The 19,782-nt window shown below is 43.0% G+C and overlaps 14 protein-coding genes across 14 annotated transcripts; 6 read left to right on the plus strand and 8 right to left on the minus strand.

The window, feature by feature from the left end:
- Positions 1-47: 47 nt before the first annotated feature.
- SEM1 (proteasome regulatory particle lid subunit SEM1) lies at positions 48-343 on the minus strand (the record flags this gene model as incomplete). Its single annotated transcript, XM_020216150.1, has 2 exons — positions 48-81; positions 144-343. The coding sequence occupies 2 exons, from the start codon at positions 341-343 to the stop codon at positions 48-50; spliced, it is 234 nt and encodes a 77-aa protein (XP_020073359.1).
- Positions 344-554: 211 nt separating this feature from the next.
- RPO31 (DNA-directed RNA polymerase III core subunit RPO31) lies at positions 555-5,225 on the plus strand. Its single transcript, XM_020214120.1, has one exon. The coding sequence runs from the start codon at positions 707-709 to the stop codon at positions 5,072-5,074; it is 4,368 nt and encodes a 1,455-aa protein (XP_020073360.1). The 5' UTR covers positions 555-706; the 3' UTR covers positions 5,075-5,225.
- On the minus strand, positions 5,211-5,640 carry KSH1 (Ksh1p). Its single transcript, XM_020213257.1, has 3 exons — positions 5,616-5,640; positions 5,445-5,554; positions 5,211-5,392 (listed from the first exon to the last, which is right to left on the minus strand). Exons 1-3 carry the CDS (start codon positions 5,616-5,618, stop codon positions 5,290-5,292), a joined length of 216 nt encoding a protein of 71 aa, XP_020073361.1. The 5' UTR covers positions 5,619-5,640; the 3' UTR covers positions 5,211-5,289.
- A 516-nt stretch (positions 5,641-6,156) lies between these two features.
- CYBJADRAFT_10936 (uncharacterized protein) lies at positions 6,157-7,290 on the minus strand. The gene has a single exon (XM_020212054.1). It carries the CDS (start codon positions 7,064-7,066, stop codon positions 6,359-6,361), a length of 708 nt encoding a protein of 235 aa, XP_020073362.1. The 5' UTR covers positions 7,067-7,290; the 3' UTR covers positions 6,157-6,358.
- On the plus strand, positions 7,291-8,125 carry CYBJADRAFT_10935 (uncharacterized protein). Its single transcript, XM_020212053.1, has one exon. The coding sequence runs from the start codon at positions 7,515-7,517 to the stop codon at positions 7,959-7,961; it is 447 nt and encodes a 148-aa protein (XP_020073363.1). The 5' UTR covers positions 7,291-7,514; the 3' UTR covers positions 7,962-8,125.
- Positions 8,126-8,128: 3 nt separating this feature from the next.
- Positions 8,129-9,558, minus strand: CYBJADRAFT_165626 (uncharacterized protein). Its single transcript, XM_020214121.1, has one exon. It carries the CDS (start codon positions 9,535-9,537, stop codon positions 8,194-8,196), a length of 1,344 nt encoding a protein of 447 aa, XP_020073364.1. The 5' UTR covers positions 9,538-9,558; the 3' UTR covers positions 8,129-8,193.
- Positions 9,559-9,734: 176 nt separating this feature from the next.
- On the plus strand, positions 9,735-10,524 carry RSM25 (mitochondrial 37S ribosomal protein mS23). The gene has a single exon (XM_020214122.1). The coding sequence runs from the start codon at positions 9,765-9,767 to the stop codon at positions 10,461-10,463; it is 699 nt and encodes a 232-aa protein (XP_020073365.1). The 5' UTR covers positions 9,735-9,764; the 3' UTR covers positions 10,464-10,524.
- Positions 10,521-11,438, minus strand: EFM6 (putative protein-lysine N-methyltransferase). Its single transcript, XM_020214123.1, has one exon. The coding sequence runs from the start codon at positions 11,263-11,265 to the stop codon at positions 10,543-10,545; it is 723 nt and encodes a 240-aa protein (XP_020073366.1). The 5' UTR covers positions 11,266-11,438; the 3' UTR covers positions 10,521-10,542.
- Positions 11,439-11,637: 199 nt separating this feature from the next.
- Positions 11,638-12,289, minus strand: CYBJADRAFT_182504 (NADH dehydrogenase [ubiquinone] 1 beta subcomplex subunit 3; the record flags this gene model as incomplete). The annotated part of the gene is made up of 2 exons (XM_020217045.1): positions 11,638-11,917; positions 12,243-12,289. 2 exons carry the CDS (start codon positions 12,287-12,289, stop codon positions 11,752-11,754), a joined length of 213 nt encoding a protein of 70 aa, XP_020073367.1. The 3' UTR covers positions 11,638-11,751.
- A 401-nt stretch (positions 12,290-12,690) lies between these two features.
- Positions 12,691-15,312, plus strand: FAP1 (Fap1p; the record flags this gene model as incomplete). Its single annotated transcript, XM_020212179.1, has 1 exon — positions 12,691-15,312. A coding segment is annotated over one exon (2,622 nt), but the record flags the coding sequence as incomplete, so codon positions are not given.
- Positions 15,313-15,652: 340 nt separating this feature from the next.
- CYBJADRAFT_160301 (uncharacterized protein) lies at positions 15,653-16,150 on the plus strand (the record flags this gene model as incomplete). Its single annotated transcript, XM_020213523.1, has 1 exon — positions 15,653-16,150. One exon carries the CDS (start codon positions 15,653-15,655, stop codon positions 16,148-16,150), a length of 498 nt encoding a protein of 165 aa, XP_020073369.1.
- Positions 16,151-16,154: 4 nt separating this feature from the next.
- Positions 16,155-17,295, minus strand: MHO1 (Mho1p). Its single transcript, XM_020214124.1, has 2 exons — positions 17,065-17,295; positions 16,155-16,996 (listed from the first exon to the last, which is right to left on the minus strand). The coding sequence occupies exons 1-2, from the start codon at positions 17,265-17,267 to the stop codon at positions 16,237-16,239; spliced, it is 963 nt and encodes a 320-aa protein (XP_020073370.1). The 5' UTR covers positions 17,268-17,295; the 3' UTR covers positions 16,155-16,236.
- Positions 17,296-17,829: 534 nt separating this feature from the next.
- Positions 17,830-18,771, plus strand: CYBJADRAFT_146288 (lipase family protein; the record flags this gene model as incomplete). Its single annotated transcript, XM_020213258.1, has 1 exon — positions 17,830-18,771. One exon carries the CDS (start codon positions 17,830-17,832, stop codon positions 18,769-18,771), a length of 942 nt encoding a protein of 313 aa, XP_020073371.1.
- Positions 18,746-19,737, minus strand: PRE1 (proteasome core particle subunit beta 4). Its single transcript, XM_020213259.1, has 3 exons — positions 19,486-19,737; positions 19,277-19,401; positions 18,746-19,201 (listed from the first exon to the last, which is right to left on the minus strand). Exons 1-3 carry the CDS (start codon positions 19,643-19,645, stop codon positions 18,902-18,904), a joined length of 585 nt encoding a protein of 194 aa, XP_020073372.1. The 5' UTR covers positions 19,646-19,737; the 3' UTR covers positions 18,746-18,901.
- Positions 19,738-19,782: the final 45 nt, after the last annotated feature.

Consider the following 19,782-nt stretch of genomic DNA (forward strand, 5'->3'; position numbering starts at 1 on the left):
AGAAGAAATTTATTAGTGTACATGTTTTATTATCGTTTATCCAGTCATTACTTTGAAGCCGCCACTTTGGCCAATTCTTGTCTTGAAAATCTGTTAGTACGCACATAAACCCTAGTACTGGAGATACACAGTATCATACATACTTCAACTCTTTGCTGAAGTTATCATCCACATCGTTGTCATCCCAGTCCTCTACCCAGAGAGCGTGTTCTGATTCGGCGCCCATTGCTTGAGCATCTTGCCAATCCTCAGCTTGGAAGTCTTCAAACTCATCATCCTCTTCCAAAGAGCGGATAACCTTTTGCTTCTCAGCTTCAATAGTCTCTTTGGTCGGTTCACTCATGGTATAAGATGGGGTTCTATGGGGGAATGGTTTCTTTGTCCAAAGCACGGAGAAGCAAAGAGAGAACGTTCTGTTTACCTTTGGCGTGGTTTTCGCCACAGGACGTTTTTATTTGCACGTGATGGATTTGGCAGAAAGGCACTTTTTTTCCTCTTCATCGCGAGGACAAATTTTTTTTGTATTTGTCCCTTCAAAACAGCTCATCGATTCAGCGGTTTCAATTGGACACAGCGGTAAACTTGTTGGACATTTCCGTAAAACGAAATAGAGACGGACATCTGTTACCTTCTGGCTTACCAAATTCTTGAGAGAAAAGGAGTTCTTACTAATACACGGCGAGAGTAACGGACGAATTAGAACAGGATGAAGGAAACAGTTGTCGATGTTGCCCCAAAGAGAATCAGCGGCATCGAGTTTGGAGCCATGTCTGAGGAGGACATCCTCGCACAGTCTGAAGTGGAGGTTGCTACAAGAGACCTATTTGACCTGGAGAAAGGACGTACTCCTAAGTCCAATGGTGCGCTCGATACAAGGATGGGTATCTCTTCGAACTCTGCAGAGTGTGCTGTGTGCCACGGGAACTTGGCTACATGTCATGGACATTTTGGGCATCTGAAGCTGGCCCTTCCTGTCTTCCATGTGGGATACTTCAAGGCCACTATACAGGTACTACAGTCCATTTGTAAATGCTGTGGCGCTATGCTGATAGATGAAGAGGCCAAGCGTAAATTTAGAGAAGAGCTGAGAAGACCCGGGATCGATAACTTGAGACGTATGGGCATCATCAAGAAAATACTCGAGCAGTGTAAGAAGCAGAGACGTTGTTTCGACTGTGGTGCGGTTAATGGTGTTGTGAAGAAAGCAGCAGCAGGTTCTGGTACTGCATCCTTGAAGATTGTCCATGATACCTTCAGGTTTATTGGTAAGAAGCCAACATTAGAAAAGGCAGAGTGGGATAAGGACATTGAACAAGCATTGATAGACAACCCAGATATTGAGAAGTTCATTAGAAGATCAATGGATGATTTGAACCCTTTGAAAGTGCTGAACCTTTTCAAGCAAGTGAAGAACGAAGATTGCGAACTTTTGGGTATCGATTCGGGAAGAGGAGGTAGACCAGAAACCTATATCTGGATTTACTTGCCCGCCCCTCCAGTCTGTATCCGTCCTTCTGTGACAATGCAAGATTCACCAACCTCTAATGAAGATGACCTGACAGTGAAGCTCACAGAGATTGTCTGGGTAAGCTCACTCATCAGAGCTGGTATCGAGAAAGGTATATCTGTCAATAATTTGATGGAACAGTGGGATTATTTGCAGTTGTCTGTTGCAATGTACATCAATTCAGATGCCGCATCACCATCTGCACTGCCAGGTGCAAGTGGTGCCTCCAAATCGTCAAAACCGATCAGAGGTTTTTGTCAAAGATTGAAAGGTAAACAAGGTCGTTTCAGAGGTAATTTATCTGGTAAACGTGTCGATTTCTCTGGCCGTACAGTCATCTCCCCGGATCCAAACTTGTCGATCGATGAAGTTGCTGTCCCAGACAGGGTTGCCAAAGTGCTTACATACCCGGAGAAGTGTACAAGATATAATAAGGAAAAATTGCAAAAACTCATTTTGAATGGTCCAACAGTCCATCCTGGTGCCAATTATTTACTCAAGAAGAATGAAGATGCTCGTCGTAACTTGAGATATGGTGATAGACAAAAGTTGGCCAGACAACTCCAGTATGGTGATGTCGTTGAGAGACATATCGAGGACGGTGATATCGTCTTGTTTAACAGACAGCCGTCATTGCATAGATTGTCTATTCTATCGCATTATGCTAAGATCAGACCATGGAGAACATTCAGATTGAATGAGTGTGTCTGTACACCATATAATGCCGATTTCGATGGTGATGAAATGAATTTACACGTTCCTCAGACGGAAGAGGCAAGAGCAGAGGCAATCAACTTGATGGGAGTAAAGAACAACCTGCTGACTCCAAAATCCGGTGAACCTATTATTGCTGCTACACAAGATTTCATCACCGGCTCTTATTTGATCTCCCATAAGGATTCTTTCTTTGACAGAGCTACTCTCGTACAGCTGCTTTCAATGATGTCTGATGCTGGATTACAATTTGATATCCCACCACCTGCAATCCAAAAGCCCCACTTTTTATGGACAGGTAAACAAGTTTTCAGTCTGTTGATCAAACCAAACAAAACATCACCAGTTGTTATCAATTTGGATGCTAAGAACAAGACATTTGTACCCCCAAAGAAAGGATTTCCAAATGAGATGTCTCCAAATGACGGGTTTGTCGTTATCAGAGGGTCCAATATCCTGAGTGGTGTCATGGATAAATCCACTTTAGGTGACGGTAAGAAGCACTCTGTGTTCTACACTATTCTGAGAGATTATGGTCCAAAAGAAGCAGCAGCAGCTATGAATAGAATGGCCAAGCTGTGCGCCAGATACTTGGGTAATAGAGGTTTCTCCATTGGAATCAATGATGTTACACCAGGACATGATTTGAAAAACACAAAGGAAGAAATGGTTGAAACTGCTTACGCCAAGTGTGATGAGTTAATTCAGTTATACAACAAAGGTAAGCTGGAAACCCAACCAGGTTGTAACGAAGAGCAGACCCTAGAAGCCAAAATTGGTGGTCTTCTATCTAAGGTGAGAGAAGAAGTTGGTGAAGTGTGTATCAACGAACTTGACAGCTCCAACGCTCCTCTGATCATGGCCACATGTGGTTCTAAGGGTTCGACGTTGAACGTTTCTCAGATGGTTGCTGTTGTCGGTCAACAAATTATCTCTGGTAATCGTGTTCCTGATGGTTTCCAAGATCGTTCTTTACCTCACTTTCCAAAGAATTCCAAGACTCCGCAATCCAAGGGTTTTGTTAGAAACTCTTTCTACTCAGGTCTGAATCCACCAGAATTTCTTTTCCATGCTATTTCTGGTCGTGAAGGTTTGGTGGATACTGCGGTCAAAACTGCCGAAACCGGTTATATGTCGAGAAGATTGATGAAATCTTTAGAAGACTTGAGTTGTCAGTACGATAATACTGTGAGAACTTCGAGTAATGGTATTGTGCAATTCACATATGGTGGTGACGGTCTCGATCCGTTCGACATGGAGGGTGATGCAAAACCTGTTAACTTCAACAGAACTTGGGACCATTCCTACAATATCACTTTCAGTAACGAAGACAGTTCATTGTTACCATACCAGGTTATTGAGGTAACTGAGACAGTACTGAAACCATTAGAGGCAAAGCTTTTGAGATATGACAACGTGGGAAACCTTGTAACAGGGAAAAATGCAGACAAAATTGAATACGTTGATCAACATGACGCTGAAAGAGACTTTTATCAATCTATTCGTGATTTCATCAAGAAGAAGGCTTCATTCATGGCTGCAGTTAGAGAGCGCAAAGGATTGCAAGGACTTTTAGACAAACCTGCGGATGAACTTGCCCTTATGGATCTTGATGAAAGAGCATCCAATGCTGCTTTGTCAGCTGTGAATCAGCTGGCTAAGATCAGTAACACATGTGTGAGAAAATTCTTGGAGATTGCCATCCTGAAGTATAGTCGTGCTAAGGTTGAACCTGGTACTGCTGTGGGTGCCATTGGTGCCCAATCAATTGGTGAACCAGGTACACAAATGACTTTGAAGACTTTCCATTTTGCTGGTGTTGCTTCCATGAATGTTACGTTGGGTGTTCCTCGTATTAAAGAGATTATCAATGCATCAAAGGTCATTTCTACTCCTATCATTAATGCAGTACTGGTTAATGACGAGGATGAAAGAGCTGCCAGAGTTGTTAAGGGAAGAATAGAAAAAACATTGCTATCAGATGTCGCATATTACATCCAGGATGTCTATAAGGACGATTTATCTTTTATACAAGTTAAGATCGACTTAAAGACCATTGAGAGACTCCAATTGGAATTAACGATCGACGATATTGCTGTTGCGATTAGCAGAGCACCAAAGTTGAAGATTGCTGCTGGTGATGTATCTGTTGTAAGCAGAAACAAGATCAACATAAACGTTTACACGGGTGAATCAAAACTGAAATCTGTATCGACATCATTGAAAGAACCCCACGAAAATGAGCTGTTCTTTAGAATGCAGCACTTACGTCGTGTTCTTCCGAACGTTGTTGTCAAGGGTCTCTCTGATATTTCCAGAGCCGTGATAAATATCCGTGATGATGGAAAGAAAGAGTTATTGGTTGAAGGTTATGGTCTTCGTGACGTTATGTGTACCGATGGTGTCATCGGTTCGAAGACCAGAACTAACCATGTTCTGGAAGTTGTTTCAGTACTCGGAATCGAGGCTGCACGTGCGTCCATTATCGGTGAGATTGATTACACCATGTCTAAGCACGGTATGAGTGTCGATCCACGTCACATTCAATTACTTGGTGATGTCATGTCCTACAAGGGAGAAGTTCTAGGTATCACAAGATTTGGTCTGAGTAAGATGAGAGATTCTGTTTTACAACTGGCATCCTTTGAAAAGACCACAGATCATTTATTCGATGCCTCTTTCTACATGAAGACGGATAAGGTCGAAGGTGTCTCTGAATGTATCATCTTGGGCCAAACAATGTCTATCGGTACCGGCTCTTTCAAACTTGTTAAACAAACAGCTGTTAACGAATCAGATCTTGTCTTGAAACCAACGCTATTCGAAGATTTGTGTGAATCCATTGCAACATGATGAGTTCGTTCAATTATCAGTTCTGTATATACTTGGGTTTTATTTGCATTTTGGGTTTTCTGTGTGCTCAGTATGGTGTATTGAAGAAGCTCAACGAAAGGTATTTAAATGATATCAATTAAACAGAAAAAAGTTTACACATATCGTTGAACTATGTATTATTAAAATCAGCTTGTAGCTCCATGAATAGAAGTAACGCGCTAAAAACATAGGGTTCAAGATCTAAGTTGTTCAACAGCCATGAACACCAACGCGAGGGAGACATATGGACTTGCACGTTCACCAACCCTTGCAAACTTCCAAAATACACCTAGTACACTGATATTGAGTTAGCGAGCCATAAGTAACCAGATAAAACGAGAGCACTTACCCATGATGGTTTCTATCAAGCAGACTTGGCCAATTGAGATGTATATAAGTACACGAACATATGAGAAGAAGTATCACTTGAAGTAGCGATGTGAAGTTGAAAAGAGCAGACTAAACTATATGTGTTAGATTGTTATCAGATAGCTGGCCCAGAAGGAGAATTGTAACTAACCATTGATATTTCGTGTAGATTTATGCTTTTGATCTGTTTATTCGAAATGGAAGCAACGCACTGAAATTCACTTTTGATCACAACGCAAAAACTTGTTCACGAGCTATGGCTGTGTGTCACCAACCAGAACACACAACACTGTAGTGAGTTATCAATAAATTCATCATTTATTACATGACTATTGGTCATATCTGGGCGGTGAAAGTTTCAGGATAACTACTGAGATTACGTTATGAGTCACATGCTGATATGAATTCTGATCTTGAGTGAAGTTGCGCGTAGGAAGGTCTTGACAGCAGTCCAGAGAGGCCAAAATGTCCGATGAGCCTCGCTTGGACATTACGGTGAGGGTATCAACGACTGGTTTATACTTCTCGTAGTTCTTCTGATGATCTTGGTGATGCTTGTTACTGTCATCATGTATGTCATTTCCATTCTACCCATTTGTCAGTGTTTTACTTGATATAACGATTGTTTCGATTCTATGTTCATCACTTGTGTCATCACCAGTAGAATATAAGTTTTAAACCATTTTCAATACAATGTCAAGTTCCTCATGTCGTATTACTGCTCTCGAAGAAACTCTGGTTCGTCTCTTTGTCAAATGTTTCATACGAACTGGTCATGGTCTTAAGATTACTCTTTGAAGTAGCAGTGGGCTTTTCTTTCACCTTCTCATCATCTTGAGAAATCGTGGATCCAGCTCCCCTTTCTCTCGTTAAAGATAGCGTTAAGGTCTTGTTTCACCTCTTGGTTTTTCTCTCCTGTTTCTTAGGCTTGTACAGTACAATTTGATTCGACTCATTACTTTCCAATTCAGGTAATATCTCTGGACGAACCAAAGGCATCGCTATGTAGACATTCCTGAGCCGTAATCGCTGTTTACAGAGCTCCACGCCATTCACCTCAGTCCCATTTAGCATACTCTCTATTGTCAGGACAAGCTTCTGGTCACGGAAAAAAATGGTGTCCAGTCGGAAGTTTGGCATCTCCACCATTGCCCACTGCAATTCCTGGATATCCATAAAGTTTCTGTATCTCTTCCTGTCTGAGCTAAAAGTATAGAATTTTCCCCTGACAATTCGCCACTGTTCATCCGTACAGTTCAGCAGTCCAGTATGTGGGTCCACAGTGATTCCATAAGCCAATTTCATTGCAACCAACACCGATACCTGACGTTTCAAGACTGCCCAATTCTCCCGAACACTCACAGCAGTAAGACGGACGTCTGGGTATCTCTTCCTCAGTTTTCTCTCAATCACAGTATGGTCACTAGTAATAATCCTGCACGAGTTACGCAACCTCATCAGCTTCACCAGGCACTTCACATGGTATAAATTCAGCCGGATGCTCCATTTGACGTTGAAGTTCGAATACAGCCTGGTCTTCCCAGCTGGCACGTCTGCTTCAGGCTCCAACTCCGCACCAGTGCATCTAACATTCGCCATCATTCCAAGTATCACTGTTTAAGGAGCACACCAACCCAAGTCACAGTTCCATAAGATCTGTCCAATGCTATCCACAGGGACTTCAGACAGTGCCTACTTATATACAAACAGTATGTGCCAGCATATGTGTGTTGGTTACAACAAAAAAAACACAAAAGTAGAAAAGTTATCTTTGTTGTTGCCACAGCAACGAGCAGAAATCATATATAGACATCGCTAGGACATCAGTAGCAGTCCCATCTTCAACTCCATCAACACATGTTCAAATATGCTGTAATCCTAGCAGAAGTTGACAGCTTCAATGTCCTGTGCAAGGCTGACACTGTTGTGCTGATCTATGAGGCCTCTTGATGCGGTGCCATTGCTTCAACTGTCAAGGGCCTCTTCCCACAGTGCATGTACAGCTGTGGGCTGTATGTGTTGACAGGGTGCGATACTGGTGAAAGGTTCTATGCGTTGGAATTGGTGTAAGGAGAGATGGTGCTCTGAGGTCCTCTGTCTGTTGCTGTTTCTGTTGCTGTTGCTAGTCTGTCTGTGCTTGTACTGTAGGCTGATTGGTACTGAGGGCTCATGTGTAGGAAATAAGCCATATTTGGACAGTGCTTGTAGAAATCGGGGTACATCTCGGTTAAATGGTCTCCCATGCATTCCTCTCCCAGAACTTCCTTTGCCAGAATATCTGATTCACATATATATCAACGTCCAGTATGGTATATCCATGGATTACATCCAACTGTCGATGTATCTTAACGTCCACAGTTCTGCCAGACTCATTACAGTTCCCCAATGTCATCCTCAGGAACCCTGTGCTAGGGTTGAATTCTATGCAATCTTGCTGAACCATCCCACTGAAAGAGACAATCCCCATTTCCAAGAGCATCCTCAAATGCTTATGTAGAAGACGCTTTGGACAATTTAATTGGAGATCTATTCTCTTTCCTTTCACCGTATGTGAAGGCTTAATCTGTTGTTCGAAGATGAATCTCGAAGATATGTGCTGGGTGTATCATCATCGGCTTCTCATGAATCAAACCATAACAACACTTACAAGGGACGAATAATAAATAACTTGCTCTTGAATATGGGGTATATATATAAATCCCAACCAAAAGGTGTTGAATAATAAATATCTACAAAGCACCTGTCATTCTTCTAACACTATGCTGCGTTAGAAGCTCAACATCAACGTTTGGTTTTACTGAATGGCTCATTGCCAATTTCCAATTCGTCTCTAAATCCTGTACTGTTTTAGAGTCAAACATTGGATGCTGGATCAAAGAAAGCATAGATGTCATTAATGCGTTATCAAATGTCGAGGTTTTCCTTTGAATCAGTTCCAATATCCGTCTAAGGTCATCTGGTGCTAACACTGTCAAGTGGTTGGCCAGTGAAGTAACAATGTCCTTGGATAGGTTCAAAGGGATCGAACAGCCACATGTATCCATGAATTGGAGATATTGAACAACTTTTGTAGGTGTCAGATGTCTTATGGAGGCATAGTATCTCAACAACGGACTAAAAGTCTCGACAGTAGGTGAAGGAATGTAAAGAGGTGCATCCATCTTTTGTAAATGAAGAGAGTCCAAATATTGAACTTGATGGGTATACCATCTTCTTTTATGCTGATCGTACTGAGGTGTCGTTAACGATGCTCTCTGCATCAATATCTCAACTATGCGTTCTGCATCGTCCAATCTTTCATTAGATACCAGTACACTGACAACGGTGTTCATCATGGAGATATCAAACACCATCCCTTTTGATAGCGCCTCCTTTAATAGAGACGTAGTATCGTTCAATAATCCAGTTTTGCCCAATATTCCTAGGACAATGTCATAGGACATTCTATCCATTTTAACTCCATCACCAGAGATTCTGTCCAAGATCTCCTTGCAAAAGTCATAATCACAGTGTGAAGATGCATACCTTAGAAAGATATTCGTCGTCGATATATCCAGCTCTTTATCTTTGAACGATGCCCATCTCTTTCGTAACTTCGTCAAACCATGCTCATCGTAATTCGTTAAAAAGATCAAGGAGTTGAGCTCCTTAGTGCTGAGCTCCAAGTCACACTTATTCATTCCGTTCACGATTCTTTGGAATAGATCACCAATTTGTGAACGATTCACACCTTGAGCACTGGTAAACGAACTCATCAATCGTTCCCAATGGTGGGGCTGGACGTAAAGAGGTTGTGGTGTGGGTAGTTTCGAGTAGGCACCGTATAAGGTGTTGTGTCTAATCACACCATCCAGCGGATAGAGCTCTCTTAAGAACGGATAGTATATATGGGCCACACAGTGTTTTCTTGGGACCATCAACCGCAACTTCCGTACAGACTCATGTTGCCTGTTGATCGGTTGTGAGTTGACAAATTTCGGTACCTCAGCGTTGTGCTTCTTTAAAAGATCCTTGAAGCTCTTATAGCGCACCGGCTGTGATAGCCACTGTAGAACAAACCCACCAAGTGTCATCCAGAAGTCCTCCAAGCGGCGGTTTGTTTACCCAAGAAAGGATGAGAGAACAAGGTAAAGTACGTTGAAGTAGATTCATATACTCATTGGCTGGTGTCCAGGTGTATTACGTAATCATCAATGATTCTCAGCAGGTTTTTTTTTTCAACACTTTTCAACGCTTCCGAGCACTTTCCCATAATCAAAACAACACAGAGGGGCGGTATAGCGCTGGTGAATTAGGTACAATGAAGTTACAAACCAAAGCCGTGAATGTGTTAGAGAGAACATCACACTATCTTCAAGCGGGAGTTCTTACCAAGAAGCCTTTGTGGTTCGATGCGTTGGGAAAGTATCCACCAAACAAGAACTTTCTCCACGAGGTGAAGGAGCAAGTCAATGAACAGTCGATTTCTTTGAACAAGACGCAGTATGCGTCGAAGAATGCACCATTGTACAAGACAAGACAATCTCAAAAGCCGGGCAAGAGCCCTTATAAACCAAATAAACTTCGTTATGTCGAGGACGAGTTGAGAAGTTTGTTCTTTGAACAACACCCATGGGAGCTCGCAAGACCAAAAATTGTCTTGGAAAACACAGGTGACGATATCAAGTCCCAGGACTGGTCCTCGATAAAACAGCTAAATAAGCCATTGGATGGTGAATCAGTTGTACAGAGAACCCTCTACCTCGTTAAGAATGAGTCTAAAACTCTTGCAGACGCATATGACCAGGCAAGATTTGAGTTTTACAGATTGAGAATCCAAGAGGAGATACAAGATCAAGTGAGCAGAGAAGAGAACGAAATGTTTGGTTCAGTGTTCAACGCTGGTCCTTTGGAATACGGTGTTGAAAGAGAACAGGTTGTCATTGATAAATGGAGAGTTGAAGCTGAAGAACTCTCCAGAATCGCAGAGGCTAGTAAGAAACAGGACAACGCGATCTAACCGGATCTTGTGTTATTTCTTTTGTACATAGAGAAGCAAAGAATACATTGTTTATAATCGTATATTTACAAGCTGTAGTTCACTGGTCTAGATGGTCCTTAGCCTCTTCAGAGGCCTTCTGAGGTGCAGTACGTCTCACTAGTTGGAACAGATGGGTTCTTTGTTTCAAGTAGTGATTGTAATCTTCGAAATCGGTTATTGGTACAATGTCAAAGTTCTTCCTGATCTTTCTGAAGAATTTGGAATCGGCTTTTCTTCTCTTTCTGTAGCTCATCAACACCAGCGTATCCTTGTTGGTCATGTCCAACAAGGTCTTCTCCAACAGAGGGAACGCCTTTTCTAGGTATACACAATCAGCTGCTAAGATAACATCGACACCGTCCTTCGCATAGCTTGGGAGTGGCTCACCCCATGCCAAAGTTGCACTATGTACCACGTCTTCCAACTCGTTCAGCTCAATGTTCTTCTGCATCAACGGTACAAGGTCCTCAATATCGGTGATCCAAATCTCAGCATCTGTCCTCTTGCGTAATGATAGACCAAGACACAGACCGACTAGTCCAGTCCCACTGCCAACCTCGATAATCTTCCCACGCTGGCAGATCTTCTTATCCAGTAGATACCTGGATAGCAGCTCGCCAGCTATCCAGATCTTACCACCACAGCCAACAGCACCACCATCTTCCCAGATCTTCAAAGGCTCTGATAACCGTCCATCGAACGTAAGATCGGCCTCTCCCAAATGCTCCACTGGTCTACTCGGAACGAGTTCTTCGAACGAGTTCAGCAACAGCTCATCCATCTCAATCTGTAACGCTCTCTTTGCCTTTTATTACTGGACAAACTCCTTGTTTGTAAATTCGTTGGAAAAGGCTGTGTGCAGGTTTTTAGGCCTTCGTTTCATGAGAGAGACTTCTAGGACAACTTTTCAACCTCCGTGAATGCACGGCCTAAATTTTCACATCGTTCGACAGCTGTGTTTTGAGCTTTCATCCGCTGGACTTTTCTTCCCAAAACGGGTGGAATGGACTAGGCCTTTTTTTTAAGTTAAATGTCCACTCAGACCCACGGGACATCCGCGTTGCACCACGTCCAACCAGAGGTCAGTTTTCTTGGAGAGACTATGGGTCTGGAAATGCAAAGGGTTTTAAGAAGGCTAACAATGAGCCATTGGCTGGTGTTCTCCCTACGCACAGAGGTCTTAATAGTATATGATATCAATAAATAGAGTGAGATGGAGTAATAAATAGGAGAATAGAAATAAATACAATCTCATAGGAGGAAGTTATCAGTGTTCGCTGTGTTCTGCACCATGTTCGCTATGTGATTTACCACCGAGCGCCTTCTCACCAATACAGTAGAGAACGAAGGCACCGACACCGTATGTAAATCCTGGCCAGAGGTTTCTGTACATGTTAGCCTTTGTAAAATGACCTTCGTATCTCCAAGCCTCTCTGCGGTAGATGGTTAGTATATGTTGCGGCACTGCATTAGCCACCACCATTATGGCCACCATTATGGCCACCATTGCTATGACCACAGCACAGAGCTCTATACTGGCCCTTTCCTTTCTCTCCTCCGAACAGCAATACAATGCAGTGTCTTCGGATACCATGCATCTCGAGATTCTTCTTCTCGGATGAGTTCTTTGACGATTATGGGGCCTCCCCCTTGCTATATGTGACAAAGGGGGCCAGGCGGAGTGGAGCAGAGCATGGAGTAAAAAAAGTAGAAAGACAACCAATGGCGGGTGATATCTGCGACCATATGAGTACTCACCTCTTGGCCCAAGGATCAGCCAGTCTTCTAACCAAGGTGGATCTCATTATGTTGTGATTGTATGGACTTTTAGAGCTATTAGTACCTTGAAGGAGGAGAAAACTTTCTGGCGTTCGTTTTTCACCAAAAACCAATTCGCGGGAAAACAATACAATGTGCCCCATACCAGGATCACTTTCCTCATTTGTGGTGTACGGATGTGCACGCTCCATGGAGTGAAAATTTATTAGGCGAGTAGTGTTCGTACAGTTTATGTAAGAGCTGATGACCCTATACAACGTTTGTTGAGTCTCCGTTGGAGCGGTACTGTGGGTGTACTGAGAGGTTTAGATAGAACGAAGAAGGAGATCGAGCGAACGGGAAGCATTAGGCAAAACTGGTGATGGCCTCGGATAAAGATATAAAGGAGGAAGCAGTGATCCCGGAGTTAGATTCGGACTATTCCTCTGATGATGCCGAAGAACTGGAAGTTGAAGACTCTGATCTCAGAACAACTATCGAAAAGGAGATAAGAGAGGAGACATACGTGTGCTTGGTGTGTACTGGTGAGATAGACTACACGGAGGAGTTCTGGTCATGCGGCGACTGTTATAGGGTATATCACATCTCTTGCATCTCGAGCTGGTCAACAAAGGGCTCTTCGACCGATGAGGAGGGTAATTGGAAATGCCCTGCTTGTCATTCAACGCATGCTAGAACCAAATTCCAAGACAAATGCTGGTGTTCAAAGACTATAAATCCACAGCCAAATCAACTGCATCCGGGTAGTTGTGGTCAAACTTGTGGTGCGCAGTTGCCTGGCTGTCCTCATAAGTGTCCGTTGGCTTGCCATCCGGGACCTCATGCACAATGTAATGCGCTGGGCCCATTGTTGAAATGTAAATGTGGTAAACATGAAAACCAATGGCCGTGTGTCATTACGCCGTATATCGAAGGATGGCAGTGTGACGAGATATGCCAGGAGTTCTTGCCCTGTGAATTGCATAAATGTGGTAAGAAATGCCATGCCGGGTTGTGTGGTAAATGTGAAACTTTTGTTTCATCGAGATGCTACTGCGGCCAATCAACAGATATGTTGAAGTGCCACTTGAGGATGCCCAAGTTGAGTTTCGGAGAGAGGAGAGAGGACAATTGGGTCGGTGACTTCCAATGTAAACTGACTAAAGATGTGACCTATGATTGTGGTCTTCATTCAACATCAATAGCATGTCAGCCAGTTCCAAAAAGAAAGCTACATTGTCCTCAAAGCCCTGATATCTTGAAGACTTGTCCATGTGGTCAAACTTCAATCTTGGAGTTGAACAATGGTGTGAATAGACAGTGCTGTACAGATCCAATTCCAACCTGTGATAAATTGTGCAACAAGACTTTACCGTGTGGTCACCGTTGTAAATGGAAATGCCATGACGGCGAATGCTCACCGTGTTTAGAAATCCTCAAGCAAAAGTGTCGTTGTGGGTTCAACTCATTTAATGTTCCCTGTAAATTTATTTCTCAGGGATTCGAGGCAACTTGCACAAGACAATGCACTGTCCTGTTATCGTGCCGTCGTCATAGATGTGAAAAGATTTGTTGTCCAGATGAATCTTCAGGATTGGCAAGGGAAAGGCAAAGAAAGAAAAGTCTACGGAATAATCAAGTCACATCGAGAAATGCAAACTCGGCTTTCAACGTCGAAGCAGGTCATATCTGTTTAAGAACTTGCAACAAGAAACTGTCTTGTGGAAATCCTGACCACGTATGCCACGATACATGCCATGCAGGACCTTGTCGTCCATGCTTGGAATCTACAAACGATGATCTTGTTTGTAACTGTGGTAAAACAGTGGTGATGGCACCAGTGCGGTGTGGTACTACTTTACCACCATGTGACCATCCATGCATTAGGCCAACTCCGTGTGGTCATCCACCAATGCCTCATAACTGTCATCCGGACTCTGTGGAGTGTCCAAAATGTACGTATACAGTCATGAAGGAGTGCAACTGTTCCAGGAAGATAAAGAGAAGCGCAATGTGCCACCAAAAGGATGTATTCTGTGGTAACAAGTGTGATCACAAGTTACCTTGCGGACACACCTGTCTCATGCTATGCCACAAGGGACCATGTGTCTGTAAGTCCTTCTGTGGTAGAAAGAAGAAATACTGTTCTCATGTTGACAGGACACCATGCCATTACCCAGAGCCGTGTAAGTTGGAAGATGTCTGCGCTGAACCAACTCAAGTCAAGTGTAGATGTGGGAGAATGACTAAAACGGTTCCATGTGGGGCATCAGTGGATAAGGAGTCTGTTGCAGGTACGCCTATAAGCTGTGATGTCTCATGTGTGTTGAAAGAAAGAGATGAACGACTGAAAAGTGCATTCAACATTACAAGTAACTCTGCAGAATCTGATATGGCCAATGTGCCGTATTCTGATGAAGTTCTGAAGATTGCAAGTGTTCAAGAGAAATGGTGTTTACAAGTGGAGGGTATAATGAGAGAGTTCATGTCTAATGAACGTCGCTCGATGTCTTTCAAACCTATGAGGCGTGAACAAAGGGCATTTGTGCATGAGCTGGCCGAATGTTTTGGGCTATTTTCTGAATCACAAGACCCTGAACCTAAGAGAAGCGTCTTTGTCTCCAAGAAACCAAATTCAGCGTCACCAGAGATGTCCTTGGCACAAGGTATAAGAAGGTTCCAAGCTCATAAGAGGGCAACGACAAAGATCCCGTTGAAGGTTGAATCCACGAAAAAGAATCTCAATGCGATCTTGATCCAGGACTGTATTGAAGGTACTACGAGAGACATGGTTGACGATGTTGTTAGACCATTGTTTGGCGAATCTGATATGCTCTACAGCATCCAAGCTGTTAACAAGACAAAATACCTCGTTGTTCCTGAAGCATTCATGAGAAGTTCTGATGATAAAGAGGAAAAACTTCAACAAGTGGCTCTAAAGCTGTCTACCATTTGCAGAGAAATGTTTATCTCAAACGTTGTGAAAATGGTGAGAATAAACATTGACTATGACATTGTGAGAGAAGAGTCGGTGGAATCCATATCTAATGAATCAAGCTCAAAAGAAAGTATTGAAGAATCGGATGAAGGTAATAACGAAAAAGCCAACGCTTTCAGTGAAACTTTGGACAAGGACTTTAGTGAAATGGCCATTTCATCGTAAGAGATTGATTATACAGCTGATACAACTCATATACAAATGCACATATACCCATTCAAGGGAATTTGGCCATCAGCTGGTTGATGTGGTTGCACTCGCTTGTACGACATTGTATATAAAGCTAACGTATAAATCCGGTTTTGTTTACCCCTCGGATCTGCATAAATTCACTGTGAGCGTTAACAGCAGTTCGTCACCCACACAAAGAAACCACTAAGCAACAACATATGACAGTATTAGGATAGCGACTATGTCAGATAGTTCGTTTAACTACACGCATATGAGAAGATCACATCATGTTCTCCATATGGAGCAGTGGTATCGTGATGAGCTTGAGGATGAAGATATTGATACTCTCCCGGTGAATCAGGATTTCAGTTCGTTCTTACAGTCAATATCATCCTTATCCTTTGGTTCTACAAAGAACAAGAAGCCAAAGGACCCCAAATGGAAGGATACACATGCCGATATGTTTCTAAGTGATGACAAACAGTGGTGGGATGGGATGAAAGATGATACTTTGTTGAAAAGTCTAGAGATGAATAGAGATCTGTCCGCTTCGACCTCAACAGCTTTTACGATTCCTCACACCATGGAGAAAGTTGGAGAACACGACTTCGGAGTTGGAAGTTCACATATGAAGAGTCCTATACCGGAGCTAACGACACCGATACTTATGAGAAAAAGGGAATCTAAGAAGGCAAATTCACAGAATTATAAAACGCCAGTAGGCAGGATAGTGAGGTGATGTGCTGTTGTATGGGAGTCTAAGGCCCCCTCTCATTAATTTAACGAATCTCATGGTAAATTATTCAGATCCAGATATCATTTATTTCACACCGTAACTGCGTACCCACTTGCATAACTAACACTGGAGTCGTTGTATGTGGTGACTTGGCTACTTTGCGCATATCCTATCCAGTTAAACAACCCCCAATCTTGAGGCTTATCGTACTTCTCACGAACCAACTCAACAGTCTTAAGCAGCAGAGAGATCGGATGCTGTCCACAAATGGTGTTTCCTGTGGTGTCAATATACTCATCCCAATTCTCTGATGACCCAGTGGATGCAACTTTCATGCCCAATTTATCCAAAAATTCAATAGACTGGTAGATCAAAAGCTCTCCTGCCTGTTCCCCCTGTGGAGTGTGACTGATAGTCTTCAACCCTTTAAGTGACTCATCAGGCGTGTACACGGTGTACCCGAACCGTCTTCCCCAATGGCAAAAGTCGCTGCTAATGGCAAACGTATTCTCCTCATCCTTGAGGTAAGGTGCCAAAGCCTGCGCCACTTGATCGTTAAATGTCGAGTCGCCATGTGAAATCATAATTGGAATTATCTTTGGAACACCTTGTGGTAAGTGTTGAGTTTGCTTGTATATAAATGGAGAGTGCATCTCGAAACTGTGCTCATCCTCGTCAACGTCCAACCTCATCTTCTTAAACACCTTATGACTCTTACACAGTGTATCAATCAGTTCGGTGTCTACAGGTAAGTTCCCCAATGGCGTCTCGTACTCGTCACATGAGCTCATGTACGCAACGTTTTTGAAATAAACGTGGTGTGAAGGACCCAGGATAAATACCCGCTTACTGTAAGCAGCTGTTAGTAAGCTTCATTTGTAGGGACTAGAACCACGGAGTGAAGGAAAGACACTTACACCTTTGACGTATCCCAAGCACTGTACGTCTGCGCAAGAACTTCACCAGCGTAGGTATAACCGGCATGAGGTCCAATCAAGAGCCTTGCGCCATCAACGGAACCATGAGGAGACCTCTGTATAAACGCATCCATTTGCTTGTCTAATCTAGCCGGGTTGCCTGAATACCAGGAACCAGCGTGTGTTGCACTTCTCACCGTCATGTCTTTACTCTTTGGAATCGATCAATCTTTCTCGTGATCAGCAGAAACTGTTCAAAGTATAACACGATGTTATGGAAAGGGAAGAAGAACTATGAAGAATTTCATGGAAAAGCACTACTGCGTTCTATATATATATGGGGAGATGTGTCTCACCATGCGGTTGTTGTGGTAACAACCCTCCGTCGCCGCATGCACAACTTCAATGGTTATGAGCACCTGTAAGGATTACTGCGATCACGAATATTTCCTTTTCCGGGTTTTGTGTCAAACCTTAACTCGTACTGTTTACGTCTCGAAGCGTCATAACCACAGTCAAACAAAACTCCATTAGAAGCTGTTGATATGGATCACATCAGTTTACTATTCACATACCGTAGTTAAGCAGGTTTTCATGAACTGAGCCATGGTCTCAAATCTCCGAATACAGCTGATTTTGATGGTGAACTTCTGGTGTACAGCGGTATTATGCGTGACAAACGCCAGCTTAGAGCTTAGTACATCTGTCTACGACACCTTCACAAGGTATGCGTATGTGTGTAAGGCCAGCTACTGCGCTTCCAGAATGAGCAGAGATAATGACCTTGCACAGCCTGTTACATTGAGGCCAGAACAGCAGTTCCAGCAGAGTGGGTATTCAGATGAGGAGTACTATGGGTGTGATGTTGACGGTATCGAGCTTCACATTGCCAAGTACCTTTACTCCATACGGAATCTAACCAATGAAGAAAGCGAAGAGTTGCCGCCACTAACACACGCAGAGGGCTTCTTTGCAGTGGACCACAGTGGCAATGGCTCAATCATATTGGCCTTTCGAGGTACCGTCAACACAAGAGACTACCTCACTGATATTGATATAATGACTGTGGATTATGAGCCATTGGATGAAAAGGCAAGGGAAAGCTTTGGTGATTCGTGTGTCAATTGTAAGGTTCACAAAGGCTTCTATAGAAGGTACAAGGAGGTACACGATGACATTTTCCCCTCGGTACATAAGCTACTGGATGCATTCCCTGGTTACAAGTTGGTGGTTGTAGGGCATTCGCTGGGCGGGTCTCTCGCCCTACTCACAGGTCTTGAGCTTGCCCTCTTGGGATACCATCCTTTGATTATATCTTATGGGTCACCAAAAGTTGCAAATATGGAATTAGCACGATATATGGATGAGGTTTTCCGATCGAAGGACGTTTACAAGGCTTTAGAAGCTGACGATGGGTCCATAGATGAAGGGTGTTTCAGGCTAATCCACGTAGGTGATTACGTACCATTGTTGCCTCCAGGAAACAAGTTCATACCTGTTGGATTGGAGTTTGTCATCAACAAAGAAGGCCTCCCACAGCCATTGAGTTCGGTTCTTTATAATGGACTAGCACACGAACAAACACATAGCATTGACTTCCATTTTAGCGACTTGTTTTCTTTCAACTGGAGACAGGTGCTACATGCAAAAGACCACGCGGAGTACTTCTGGAGAGTCGGTGCGTGTGATGATCTCCACCTTGGATGAACTATGACGTGGTCTTCTTTTCTTCTTGGCTACATTTTTTTTCGTACAATTCTCTTCGTCTCTGTACTCATACATTCATCCACAGATTTCTTTGTTTATTACAGTAGGAGAGAAAGGTATGAGGTACACTTTAAATCTCCACTTCCTTCACTCCATCCTTATTCACAATCTTGACAAATACTCCCTTGAAATCGATTGGTAATCTCTTTTGCAATTCTTCGATACACAGCTTTAACAAGTGTAACCCTTGTTCTGTTGTAAAATCAGGTCTATAGTGATGATCAAGCAATGAAAATGTGTAGAATGCTGCGTATCCATGGGCAGCATAAGGAAGTTCAACATTGGTTCCCAAATAATCTATCCAGTTCAGTGATGGTTCTTGTGTCTTCTCATCGTAACCGGCAATGAGCACATTCACCTGGTATGGTTTCTAGTTTGCAGTGTTAGTTCAGAACATATACCTCCATCATAAAGAATAAAGCTGATTGGCAACTAGTCCACTTACTCTTGATCTGAGTGATTTTGCAAGCTCGTTTCTTGTGAAGCTTGCCACTGCCTTTGGGCTAAGTTCAAAGTTCTCCCTAATTCCATAGAGTTGTACATTTGCTTGGATATATTCAGCAAATTGAACTAGAGTAAACAATGCGTTAGTAAACAGCCCTAACATTCCAAATAGGAAAAGGTTCATCCTATGGAGAGGAACAACCAACATACCCGTGTCACCAGCTTCACCTGTAAAAGCAATGAGAGAGTGATCGCTCAATTTTCTAGTCTTGTCGTCCTTCTCACCAATGATCGAGATACCTCTAGTGGCGGCCTTGGAGGTGGCAATGATGACGGCATCTTTCACTTTAATCCCAAGAACAATATCCATGTTTCGTAATATTTAAAACTTGTGCTTGTTAAAACCTCGTAACGGAACCCTGTAATTGGCCAATTGTAGTGCTCTTTAACACAATCAGATCCTCCTTTACTATTGTTGTTTTGACATTTGTTGCAAGCTTCTTCGCT

The sequence above is a fragment of the Cyberlindnera jadinii genome (genome assembly GCF_001661405.1).
Source record: "Cyberlindnera jadinii NRRL Y-1542 unplaced genomic scaffold CYBJAscaffold_1, whole genome shotgun sequence".
Lineage (NCBI taxonomy): Eukaryota > Fungi > Ascomycota > Saccharomycetes > Phaffomycetales > Wickerhamomycetaceae > Williopsis > Williopsis jadinii.

Excerpts from the sequence above, each read along its gene's own strand:
- CYBJADRAFT_10935 (XM_020212053.1), top strand. The coding sequence starts at position 7,515 with ATGCGTTGGAATTGGTGTAAGGAGAGATGGTGCTCTGAGGTCCTCTGT.
- CYBJADRAFT_165626 (XM_020214121.1), bottom strand. The coding sequence starts at position 9,537 with ATGACACTTGGTGGGTTTGTTCTACAGTGGCTATCACAGCCGGTGCGC.
- MHO1 (XM_020214124.1), bottom strand. The coding sequence starts at position 17,267 with ATGACGGTGAGAAGTGCAACACACGCTGGTTCCTGGTATTCAGGCAAC. Across the intron at positions 16,997-17,064 it reads GCTTGGGATACGTCAAAGGT|TAAGCGGGTATTTATCCTGG; the intron begins GTAAGTGTCTTT and ends AGCTGCTTACAG.
- PRE1 (XM_020213259.1), bottom strand. The coding sequence starts at position 19,645 with ATGGATATTGTTCTTGGGATTAAAGTGAAAGATGCCGTCATCATTGCC. Across the intron at positions 19,402-19,485 it reads AGGTGAAGCTGGTGACACGG|TTCAATTTGCTGAATATATC; the intron begins GTATGTTGGTTG and ends TGTTTACTCTAG. Across the intron at positions 19,202-19,276 it reads CAAAATCACTCAGATCAAGA|AAACCATACCAGGTGAATGT; the intron begins GTAAGTGGACTA and ends ACTGCAAACTAG.
- RPO31 (XM_020214120.1), top strand. The coding sequence starts at position 707 with ATGAAGGAAACAGTTGTCGATGTTGCCCCAAAGAGAATCAGCGGCATC.
- EFM6 (XM_020214123.1), bottom strand. The coding sequence starts at position 11,265 with ATGGATGAGCTGTTGCTGAACTCGTTCGAAGAACTCGTTCCGAGTAGA.
- CYBJADRAFT_10936 (XM_020212054.1), bottom strand. The coding sequence starts at position 7,066 with ATGATGGCGAATGTTAGATGCACTGGTGCGGAGTTGGAGCCTGAAGCA.
- KSH1 (XM_020213257.1), bottom strand. Across the intron at positions 5,393-5,444 it reads CTTGATAGAAACCATCATGG|TGTACTAGGTGTATTTTGGA; the intron begins GTAAGTGCTCTC and ends ACTCAATATCAG.
- RSM25 (XM_020214122.1), top strand. The coding sequence starts at position 9,765 with ATGAAGTTACAAACCAAAGCCGTGAATGTGTTAGAGAGAACATCACAC.